At 43.4% G+C, this 12,426-nt stretch overlaps 1 protein-coding gene across 1 annotated transcript in view; it reads right to left on the bottom strand.

Moving 5' to 3' along the window:
- OLFM3 (olfactomedin 3) overlaps nt 1–4,550 on the bottom strand; it is a 91,755-nt gene extending 87,205 nt beyond the window's left edge. Inside the window, exon 1 of the mRNA XM_036343459.1 lies at nt 4,105–4,550. Coding sequence (XP_036199352.1) covers nt 4,105–4,173 — 69 coding nt within the window. The 5' untranslated portion in view covers nt 4,174–4,550. The remainder of the gene's footprint in view (nt 1–4,104) is intronic.
- Between the last annotated feature and the right edge of the window lie 7,876 nt (nt 4,551–12,426).

The following is a 12,426-nucleotide window of genomic DNA, read 5'->3' as shown; positions in this document are numbered from 1 at the left end:
ACAGTGGGTTCAGGAGAAGAGAGACCATTTAAGGCACATTTTAAAGGAGACTGGTACCCACCTCGGTTCATTTCTCTTGCTGCTCTTGCTTTTTATCAATTTCATTACAAAATGGTAGGAACTTTAACCAGGTTTGTGTACAAATTCACCTCTAGCCATTGTAAGTCTGATGATTGTCTTTTGCAAATTCTCTAACACGAAGGCACTGAGACGCAGTGTATTACATTAAGAAGCCCTTAGCAGTATAATGACTGCCGTGCTCTTAGCTCCCGTCATGTTTATAGGGCTTCAAAGCAACTGTCTCTTGTAAGGCGAGCCCTACGTGGCTGGGCTCTTTTGTTCAGAAAGAGCAGGTTGTGCCTGAAGATTATTGCCGAGTCATGGTTACAGTTCAGGTCTGTAGTGGGAGCGAGGACCGCGGTGGGGAGTTCTTCCATCTATTTCCAGGCGAGAAGATAATGAATGCGCCTCCGTCTGAGCATGCTGGGGCATTCTGCAAGACAGTTTTCACACAAGTCTGGCCGCCTAAAGCTCACAGGCCCTGCCACGTGTGACGGTGGCCACTGGTACTCAAGTGTCGGCCTCGGGTGTAAATTTTCTCCTGGAAACCTGCGTGGCCCCGTTTGTATCCTCCTTTCTTCTGAGCTGAGCCTTGCAGAGCAGAGACACGCGTGGCTGTGATGAACGGCAGCTACTATTTTATCATCACATTCAAATAATGTTCTGCCAAAACTCTTACAAAGGAGCAAGGCTCACTTTCTTCCTATCAAGGTCATTACTGGCCTCATTTCCTTCCCTTGAAAAGCACAGAGATGCCATCTAGCAGCTGCCCTCGGCAATTTCCTGCACAGAAATCGTCCTTTCTCCCTAAAAGCAACAACTGAATTCCGGCAAGCTTTCACTTTCTGAAAGAACTTACCGAGAGCAGGGTGGTTTGGCACATAGCCTATACTTCAGACTCTCCATCACAAATGGAATTAATTAATATCTCCTCAATAGGCAGAGTGATAGACCCATGAGTTCTAAATGGAACTGGAAACTCGTTAATAAGATTTTAATTAAGAAAACATAATTCTCATCATTTTCCTGAGAGGAAAATTGATCGTCTGTCTGCATAAAAATACAAATAATTAGCGTTGAATTGCCTTCCTTTGTCGAAAGAGAATAGTGATCTTGCCAATTTTCTGATGTATTAAATGAGAGTAATCAGTACACGCTGAAAGTGAGTTCATCCTATCAATCTAGAGGTTTGGGCATTTTGTTTTTTAACAGTTTAAAGATAAAATTGAGTTCCAAGTGACTTACCTTACCATAAGATGGCGATACTTAAGCACTTTATAAGATGTCATATAAGATCTATAAGTTTCACTCTCAGGTAAAATGATGATAAACATTAATGTTACATAGTGTTTATGAAATGGAACTGGTAATGTTGTTAGAAAGCCTTTTTGTTTCCGGGTAAATTAATATACAATGTGCACCCTCTAAGATTTAGATTTCCAACATTTAGCATATGTGGTATAATGCTACACATAAAAAAATCTCCATTTTAAGAGCTCTTCTGGTTTGTCAGTGTATCCATGTGTGAACATACATATGCTTACTGTAAACACAAAGGTAATCACATACTTGAATAAATTTATTACTTGAATAAATATATTTTAAAATGTTATGAAATATGTCAGTCCTAACATTAGTATTAACAAACCAGCTGTTTAAAATTATGTGCATCCAAGTGTCATCACATCATTATTACTTATTTGTCCCAAAACTGTGATCTTGAGTGGTATTATTGGATTTTTACTTTCAGTTTTACTAAGCATAATTTGCATTATCAATATTAATTTTGTTAAGTAAACCCTTAAGTAGTTAGTATAATAATCAATAACATTTGAGAAAATTCCTAGGTTTACAACCTGATTGACGATTACTTTGAGAATTGAACGGTGCCATTCGTGATGGGAGATGGGATGGGGTGATAGTTTGGTGATCAACAATAGTCGGATAAAACATACAAAAGTAGCTTTTTTCCGCTTTTTAAGCAGTGTTTTTCTCCCCCTGTCCAGAACCGTTTATGGACACGTGGATATTCTCTCTAATGTCCTAGGAGGCATAGAACAAGTGGCCGTCTTCTCCTCTTTGCACACTGAGGGGCAGTATCTAGAAGCTGAAAAGGACAGTTTGAAAAGTTAATGTGTGTGCCTTTCCTCCCTGAATGTCTCACTCATTTGTACCAAACCGCCACAGTTAAATCTACGAAAAGTTTCATATTAAAAAAATTTTTTTAAAAAGTTTCATATTGTCGAACGCCCAGCAATAAGCTTATTAATACTAGAAAAGCTCATATTGACTAAAAGTGGATCATTTATTTGGAGGAATCATCTCAATATTTAACAGAAGCTTTTCTTTGTTTATATATTAATGTGAGAAAGCACAGAGGACCAAGAAGCGAAGATACTTATGCATTAAAGATACCAGAGAAAGCTCACATGAGTTCATTTTTAAAGAATGCCAGAACTCGCTTTAAGTCAAGTGATTTTTTTTCCCTCCTGCAGTAATTCGGTGACTAGGTTCAGTTTGAAAAAGCATTTTACTAAGAATATTTCGAGTGAGGTACATAATGGAATGCATTTAAAAGTTTTAACCCACATAATAGTCACAGTGGTGTCACTGTAGGTCCAGAGGCAAAAAGAAAAATAAGATTTAGAAAATGTAAAAGTAAAGCCCACACTTTTTAGTTAGATGTAGCGTGCCTTAACGCTGTCCATGAAGATCACTAAGGTGGAATACACACACACTGAAGACGTCAGGGACAGTATGACCACAACCAGAGCTTTAAGATAAAATGATTTGATCCTCATCAGGTCTCTCTAAACACGAACAGAGCACACAGATAATGACGAGTCTGTAAGACGTGACTCTAACTTTTCACTAAGCGCTACATTGGGCCTAGAAATATGGTCCGCCACAGGATTAGATCATGCTTGGTTACACCTTAATTAGTTCTTATTCAATTATGAAAAGAAAATTAACCTCTCTCCACCACGGAGATGATGGGAAGCTTTAAATAAATAGCTTCCCAATACCCCCCAATACAGCTTTAAATGGCCGTAACATGGCATCATCTGTCCGGTTGTGTCAGATTGCTCTTGGCCAGTTAAACAAGTGACATCATTTTAAAAATTGTAACTCTTGCTCTTTTTTTTTTTTAATCAGACGCCTTATTTCTTATGTAGTATAATTAAGATGATCGTACAATGCTGACGCTCTCAAATTCTCTCACTTTATCATCAAGACTTTCCTCATTCGCCGCTGCAAGCATTTCGCCGGATTTTCCTGCCTTTTCATAACAAGGGCTCAGCGTTCACTCCGGTGGCCGGAGCTGGCTGATTTTCAGAGTTCGACAGCCAGGCGACCCCGCAGCCTTCCCAGGACTCTCCCGCCTGCCTCTGATCACCCGTGATCAGAACTTGCTGGGCCCCCTCATCCCTCCATGAACAGAAAGCAGCAGAGGAACCCCAGCCCTGTTCACCCACGCCTGCCTCCCAGCCCGCCCGGCCGCGGGGCCAGAGTCCGGCTCTGCCGCTGTGCCCTGCGTGTTGCAGGCAGCAGCGCCAGGGTTTTTGGCCACAAACCGCAGCACGTCTGCCAGGGGAGCGTTCCTCGCCGGGATCCGCTGGGGAAAACACACAGCCCTCCTCCGCTTTCAACAAAGAAACGGCTCCGCTCACCGGCTCCTCATCCGTGTTTACAAATTGCATGGTTTCCGCCGCTGACTCCCCGGCATTACCCCCGCGACTCCCCAACAGCACCTTAGCGCTCGGACCCAGAATGAGCCCGTTCCCCGAGAGCCGCATTGCCCGCTGCCCAGCCTCATTCCCTTCGCGCCTGGTCCCTCCCCTCTTCCGGGACTCTACCTTGAGGCGCTATTCCTCCTCGGCAGGCAGTTCACCTTGTTATCTATCACCCAAGCCATAAAGGTAGCCAGACAGCCGTCTTGCATGCCTTTTTTGGGGGGGGAGGGGGTAATGTATTTGCATTTTTGGTCGGTTGGTTTCCTATTGCACCTTGATTTCAAGCCAAGAGTTAACATATCGCGCATACCTGGGAAGGACCGAATCCAGCCAGCAGCGACAGCAGCAGCAGATTGAGCAGGTGCGCCGTCGCCTGCATCCTGCCCTGGGTTGGGTGCCGCCTCTTCACTCTCTCTTCTGTCGCCGCTCCAGTGTCACTGCGGAGACCGAGACCTTCCCCTCCAGTTGCACTTCCCGCCCGCGGGTCAGAGCCGCGCGGAGACCGAGGCAGCGGCAGCCCCAGCAGCCGCCCTGGGGGGCGATCATTCCGCAGGCATCTCGGAGCGGGGCGTCCACGCTGCTCCCGGCTCCCGGCGCGCAGCCCGCAGCTCCTGGCGGGGCGTCTGCAGCGGGTGCTGACCGCGGTGCTGAAGCGCCTCCCAGCTGCGCGCCGCCCCTCTGCCCTCCTCTCCTCGCCCGTCCACCTCAAAAGTTTGGACCCAAGAAAGAGACCGAGGGAGTAGGCGCCCAGAGAGGTGTGGAGACCTGGACGACGGATATGACATCACTACAGCTCCTGGGGGCTCGGGGCGGGGCAGGCGGGGGGGGGGGGGCGGGGGGGGTGGTATATTTTGCTGGGAATTTGTTAACCAAACGAGGATAGACTCTCAGCTCCGGTGCAGCCTGTGCTGGTTCCTGGGGCCGCAGGGAAGTAAGCATCAGTGGGACACAGGCTTATGAAACCAGCAGCGCCTGGAACCTTCTGCCGTCATTGACAGAGGACTTGATACCCTATTGATCGCTTTCAACGAAGTTTGCAGTGTAGACTCTCCATGTGTGCTTTCTGTCCGAGGCACCCAGTCCAGAGCTGTTCCGTTGGCATAGATGCACTGTCATGTATGCACAGCCCACCGGAATAACCTATTCGGTTAGTATAAATGTGCACTTATCCACCTAGGGCGTGGGAGCATCTGAAAATGCGGTATGCGTACGTGAATGAAGAGGCTTGCCTTTTTTCCTTATAAATGGGATATTGCATTAGCGACCCCCCACAGCTGCGATCTCTCCCCTCCTGCACCGCGATACCCAGAAATATAATTTCCCTGTCAATTTGACTCCTGTTTACGCCCGAGGGGGAATGCAGTGATGGATGGACAGTGGAATGGGAAAAATGATTATCCTAAGCTCCCAAACGCTTCTGTTTTCTAGAGTTCAGGAAAGGAGGCAGAATAGTTGCCTCCTAAGAGCAGAGAAAGAGTGAACGGCTAACCCTAGGCCCTGCACCACTTAACTATTCTCAAGCAACTTTATTTCTTCGAAGCTGAAAAATGCAAGTGTTCTGCATGATGACAAGGTGGGCAGGAGTTGGCAGCCGCCCTGAGGCCTCCCTCTCATATAGTGATGGCCTTTAGTACTTTCTGAGTTATGTCTTCTGTTGATTTTTCTGGAAATGATATTTTCCAAGGATTTAAATGTGTGAATTGGAGCTATAAACATTGCTTCCATATTAAAAAGATGATACATTGCTTGAGATATCAGACACATCCTGTGTATAAAATCTCTACCCATCTCTCACTGAAAACTTCATAGTTGTAATGCAAGAAATCTCAATTAGGATTCAAGACTTCTGAAAGTTACAATTGCCAAGGATTTGCATCAGATTGCATCTATTTTAGCCTGGTATTATATGTGTGAATTAATAAGCGGACAAATTCTATGAAACTTGGCCAGAGAAATGTGATGGATGATCATACTTAAATACTGAAGTAAGCAATGTATGGTAATTATGCTACAAATGAAAACAGATGATCTCCGAATACTTACAACCTACTTGCCCTAAGAAAAGCTTAGTCATTTGTAGAGAATAATCAAGTTTAGTAATAAACCAAAGAAACTCATATATACAGGCCACTGAAAAACAAAAGTGTAACAGCACAAATTCACCAATACCCTAATACTTCCTCTGTCGCACTTAGAAAATAAAATAAGATTGCAGTTTTTCTGAAACATAATTCTGACAGTGTGTGCACGTAGCCATTTGTTTTACAGTAAAGCTGTCTTATATTTGCATGCAATCAACTTGATGAGATTATGGACCACAGCATACCTTATCTGTACATAGCCATTTACACACCTCTCCCCTGGGAAGAAAGTCCATCAAGCTCTTTGCAACTTGTGGCCTGTATTAGCCATTCCAAAGAGTTCTATCATAGAAAGGAAATGGTGTGCCTACTTTTGTGTTCACAGTCACTTCAGCTAGGTTACTGTAACTTAGATTGGTGATTGCAACTTAGAACAAAATGGAAAAAAAAAAAGTGATGCATAGCATAGATTTAGAAATACCGCAGTCCTTGGGTTACGTTGGACTCAACGTATGTCATTTCATGGTTACGTTGCCATCTCCCATTTATTTATTTAAAAAAGTCCCATCATTTCGACGTATGTACATATGTGCTTTTTGTTTTTTATTTATTTACCACAAGTAAAGGTCAGGAATCGTTACCTTGCTTTTAAGTTTTTTTTACTGTTTCACTTCATTACTGCTGTGTCTGTGCTCCCTGTGAGTGATGTAGTTGCTTATGTAGGTGGGTTCCGACTTAGGCGACAGTTGCGTTACGTCGCGCCATAGGAACGGATCTCTGACGTAACCCGCGGACCTACTGTATTGCGTTTTCCAATACATATGTGAGAAAGTATTTGAAATTTATGTATCTAATTAAAGTTAGCCTTCTAGCCTATAATGGGTACAAAATTGCTTTGAAATTTATAAAGTCCTGCACAAATTTTAGCCAGCGCTATCTACAGAGGCATGCAGAAAAATAAGCTGATATGAAATGGTGTACATATACAAAAACACCTACAACAAAGGGTGTAACTTTTTAAAACATTTATGCCCGGTATTACAAAAGTAAGTACTTAAATGTATAATGAATTCTATTTTAGCTGACTGTGTTGAGTGTGTGTTCATCTTCTTTTGATAAAAGAGGGTATGGCATTCTTCTTTACATATTTCATACTGCACCAGTATCCCAGGGATGTTCAATTTCGTTAAAAAAAAAATACTGTTGCTTATTTTGATTTCCATCGATCATTTAACACTGATGGACTTAGTTATTTTAGAAAAAAAAAAGATTATCCAGTGCTGGGCTCCAACCCCAGCAGGTCCAGGGTTCCCCAAGGTGTGGACAGAGTCGGCAAAGAGGGAAAGACTCGGAGGCAGCGTTCAGTTGATCAGCATGGTTGGGTTCTCTTGCCTGGTTCTAATGCCAGGTTCTGTAGGTTCTCCAGCCAGGTTCTAGTCAGGTTCTCTTGCCATGTTCTAGCCAGGTTCTGTCTCTAGGTTCTTCAGCCAGGTTCTCTCGCTAGGTTCTGTCTCTAGGTTCTGTCTCCAGTTTCTGTCCAGGATCTTTTGCCATGTTCTCTCCAGTGAAGTTCTTCTGCCTCTAGGTTTTGTGTAGGTTCTGTGTCTAGGTTCTGTGTCTAGGTTCTGTGTCTAGGTTCTGTGTCTAGGTTCTGTGTCTGTTGTCTTGTTATATCTGTATTTATACCAGTTGATTCCAATCCTATCAATCTCTATTCCAAAGGTTAGGGCGTTTCTTATCTCCATTCCGGGGAGTAAAGATTATGTAGCTTATGTAGCATGATTGTTCGTAGTTAAAGTGATTAATTACCCACCTGGCACTTAATTAAGGGGTTTTATTCCCTCCCTAACTTCAGGGGAAAATCCCTACCTGGGGAAACAACCTTTCTCAAAGAGGTGACTTTGGTTAAAACACATAGTGCCAAGAAGGTGAGCAAACATATTAAGAACAGTATGCCAGGTATGCCAGGTCCCTTGAAACAGCAAGGATGGACCGGCTCCCGGCAATCCAACAGGTTATATAAACCCTTGAATACATGTTCATCTTTTGTTATATAAGTGAGGATAGTTTTTGATTTATTTTCTCATGTCCTTGACCTGCCACACTCTCTTTTATTTGTTCTTCTTCAGTTTTCACTGGAGGCGACTTTTCTCTCTTGCTGGCTTTTAAGCCACGCTCATTGAGCTCCCCTACCTCTCAGAACTACCCTGTCTAAAATACACCCCCAATCATCCTCGGTCTATTTATTGTTTTAAGAAGGTTGGTTATTTTCTGTCTGTCTCCTGTAGTAGAATATATTTCTAGGAGGAAGGCCCTTTGTCCATTTGCTGTTCTGCTGTAATCTAATCACCCAGAGTAGTGCCTGGCACCTGGCAGTGACTTAATCAATAATGATTTAATGAATGCATGAATGAGTGAATTTCCAACCCTAATTCCTTCTTGCAGGATATTTATATGCCCAAGGTTTGCTAGATGTCACTCAATTTCTTGCAGGCACCTCAGACTCAATATTTCAAATCAATATTTTTTTTCCTCAATCCCATTAGTTTGTAGCACAATTTGTCTCTCTATTGCAAAGCAAGTAGCGTGAAAGTCACACTTGATCCCCCCCATCTTCGTCCCTGTTTGAAATCTATCAATAGTCCTGTTGACTTTTTCTCTATAATATCTCCAAATTCATCCATTTCTCCAGGCAGACCCAGATCAGACCCCCCTTTACATTATCTGAATTATTACAGTGGTTTTCGCCCCCTGGCCGGACAACCAGTTTTGCATCTGCTTTCAACCTTCAATTGAAAAACTAATTTGGTCATGTTGCTCCTTAGCTTGAAAGCCTTCAGTGGCTTCCTGTCTTTTAGGTGGCCCAGTGTGGAATCCTCAATCTGGCTTATCCAGGGCCCTGAATGAGTTGGCCCTTTGCCTCGATCTTCCATCGCATTTCTGACCATTGTCTCCCAATAATTAGAATCCAGTAAAATTTTAATGCTTATATTTCCCTTAATGCTGTTCACCTTGGTCATGACTTGCTTTTCTTTTGCCTGAACTATTTATTCTGCCTTTCAGTTTCCTTGTAAATGCCATCTTATCTAGAAAGTCTTCCCTGGCCCCCCAGTACCCGCTCTCAATGTTTCCCTTCTCAGTTTTCCCCCATAACATCTTGTGCACACTTTTGTCATTTACATATGTGCTACATTGGATTATTAGAATCTACCTGTGTGTGTTTGTTCTCCACCTGATTGTAAAACTCTTGAAGATGTTTAGGTTATCAGTTGCTGCGTAACTAACCCTTCCAACGGGTGGTGGTTTAAAACAAAAATATATCATGAACTCTCGTGGGTCTGTGATAATTCTCACTGACAGTTCCTGATGCAGGAGACTGGAGTCATCTCACCCTAGACCTGGCTCGATGTCCAAGTGGCTTACCCACGTGGCTGCAGTTGCTCTTGGCTGTCACTAGTTGCTCAGGTGACATGGTTGACCGCCATGTCATCTCTCTGTGTGGCTCATGTTTTTTTTCAGAAGAGCAGCAAGGTTCTGAGCAAACAGCCCGCAAGCTGGCATTCTAAAGGCCTAAGCAGAAACCACAAGCATTCTCCTCTAGCAAGTCGAGAGAAAAGTACAGTAGCTCCAACAGCTCATTCTCCAACCCATCGTGTCTAGTTGGATTTGGTATTTTTTTTTCTTTTGCGTGTGTATGTTGACAGTGGGAAGTAATGATAGACGGTCAAGATAGCAGACTGGGCGTCTGTTTATTGCTTCTCCCTCTAGTGATCCTCTTAACTCTGTAGACTATGAATTGTTAAGGATGCTGTATAAAGTCAGGGGAACAGAGATATCAGGGAAATGAGGTTTCAGTAAAATTGTTCAAGGTAAGAGTTAGGAGAGAGAGTGTGAATGACAGAAAACAGGAGAGCAGACCACAGCCTTTGAGACGGGGAGCCAGGGCCGTTCCCGCGTGGATGGAAGGAGCTCTGACCGGGGCGCTCTAGCAGACGGTGACTCCAGGGGGGCAGGTACAGGTTTGGCAGAGGAAGGTCTGCTTCCTGTTCCTCACACACACCCTGACCCTCGGAGCAAAGCAGCGGATGAGCCCCACAGGAAAACAATAAACAACAGAGTGTTGTCTTCAGCGTCCAAGAAGCATCTCAAGAGAAAGGCGAGTCAGTGTGAGTTCTCTTCCTAAGAAGTGGGGAGGTCAATTGGAGCCTCCTCCATTTAGCCCTTCACACCCCCATCCCCACACCTGAGGACACAGCCAAACACTTTCTCCCTCCAGGGGCTGCTGCACACGGAACACCCTGCTCTCCTAGTTCCTTCTTATTTTTCAAAGTGATGTTATTTTCATAGCATATTGGATATGTGCAAAATAATAAATACAGTGCAGATAAATAGGGGACAGCAAATACCCACTAATTCCAGTCAGTGGCCCCAGATTTGCCTGGACGTTTGGCTTGGTTTTGTCCCACAGTTTGCTTCTATCTGTGTCCTTTCTAAGTGAGAATGCCAAGAATTTACTTCAGCAGCGGGGGCAGTCACATACAAGAGAGGGGTCAATGCGCATCCTTAGGGGTAAAAATCAACTTGACCTCATTTATCTAAACACAGGTGCACATGGGGAAGCAGGGCAAGACACAGTAGACTTTGTTTTTGATTTATCAAAATCGGCAGTCCTTGATTTTGAAAGCTGTCCTCTCAGGTGAGGGGAGTGGCATGGAGTGCCATGGGAGCTGAGCGACTGCAGGCCCATGGAAGCGAATATATCTCATGATATTGAGCTTTCCCAGCATCAGTATTACTTCTGGGATCTTACCACTCCCACTCATTGAGTTCTTAGCAGCACTATGCTTTGTTGTGGTGCGTGCGTGCGTGTGCGTGTGTGTGTGTGTGTGTGTGTGTGTGTTTCAGGGACAAACTGAATCGTTACACCAGTCGAACCTTATTAATACCACATCAAATAAGCAAGGATTAAAATAAGAGGAAGATAGCCTACTGCATATAATATAGGCTATTGCTTTCTCTCTGTGAAACCACTTTTTTACAACTCAGCACTCTGCAATGAAGTGCTATTATGAACCTTTTTGCTCATGCCTATTAAAGTCGCCATTGATGCTCAAATGACAATGATTACTTATTGACACTGGCTGGGGTAATTGCAGGGAGCAGCCTCACTGTGGGCCAATTAAGCTGGAAACCCTACATACAAGTTAAGGTGAAGACTCTCTAAATGGCACTAGAAATAACTATAAAATGACAAAGACCAAGAAAGAAGACATTCGTTGACAAATAGAATAGCAAAGGGCACATTGTAATGTAGACATATTCAATGGAGCAAGTCATTTTATATTTGAATTCCTCCTCCATTTGTGCTGATTAGTTTGGAAATGTCGTTTTGAAATGAAGTCTTTGAAAAATGGCAGGTAGAATGTTACATGGCTAGCCATATAGTGTACATTTTTAGTCAGAGAGAGGAAAAGAGGTATACCTGTTGAGCTATAATTGAGAAGCGAGGAGAATATGAAATTGTGTCCCAGTCATTTCTTTTGAAAATATATTCATCTCTAACAAATTAGGATAGCTATAGCCTAGCGTTCCAATGTGTAACTGAGAAACACAGTTGACATTTTTCCTGGTGACACAGAGCTGCCGATTTAGAAGGAGAGAGGTCTACAAAAATTTTCAGAGATATTTCTTTTTTATTAAAACTTAAATAACAATTAAAAATTAGGTGACTTTTTTCTTCATAAAAAAGCCATAAGTGTATAAAAATGCAGACAGTGTAGCAAAAGTCATATCAAAACAGAAACACAGCAACAACCTTACCATTCAAAGATGACTAATTTCAACATGTTAGTGCAATTCATGAAGTCCTGTTCCTAAGGACTTTGCGCATCCCACATGGATTCGGGTATCCTAATTTTATACAAATAATAACAAGAGCTCAGATTATTGACTGAGTTTTGTGTCAGGCATACTGTGACCGCTGTCTGTGTGATACTGCGTTCATTGCGCACAGCAGCCCATGACATCCATCATATGATTCTCCTCATTTCACGGGAAAGGAGCCTGAGGTACAGAGAGGTTAAGTACTACCCACCCAGCATCACCTAGGCCAGCGGTCGGCAAACTCATTAGCCAACAGAGCCAAATGTCAATACTGCAACGATTGAAATTTCTTTTGAGAGCCAAATTTTTTCAACTTAAACTATATAGGTAGGTACATTGTTATTAACTTAATTAGGGTACTCCTAAGGCGTAGGAAAAGCCACACTCAAGGGGCCAAAGAGCCGCATGTGGCTCGCCGACCACGGATCTAGGCAACCAGTGGTTTGGGGACTAGGATCCTGCCCCAGAGCGGAGCTGCCATTTAAGTGACATTATAGCACCTCCTACTTAAAAACACCTGGAAGCAATGTCATGCTATAGGTCAGGCATACCTCAGCGAACACATCTTGTGTGTGGAGAAAAGGAAAGGACTAAAAACATTTTCATGTATTTGGTGTCAGGTAGTACTTACTATAAGTATACACCTAACCGGGACTTTGTTATCGAAT

This window comes from Myotis myotis, unplaced genomic scaffold (assembly GCF_014108235.1).
Source record: "Myotis myotis isolate mMyoMyo1 unplaced genomic scaffold, mMyoMyo1.p scaffold_m19_p_18, whole genome shotgun sequence".
Classification (NCBI taxonomy): domain Eukaryota; kingdom Metazoa; phylum Chordata; class Mammalia; order Chiroptera; family Vespertilionidae; genus Myotis; species Myotis myotis.
The sequence above is the reverse complement of the archived record's forward strand: the minus strand, read 5'-3'. Positions and strand labels throughout refer to the sequence as shown.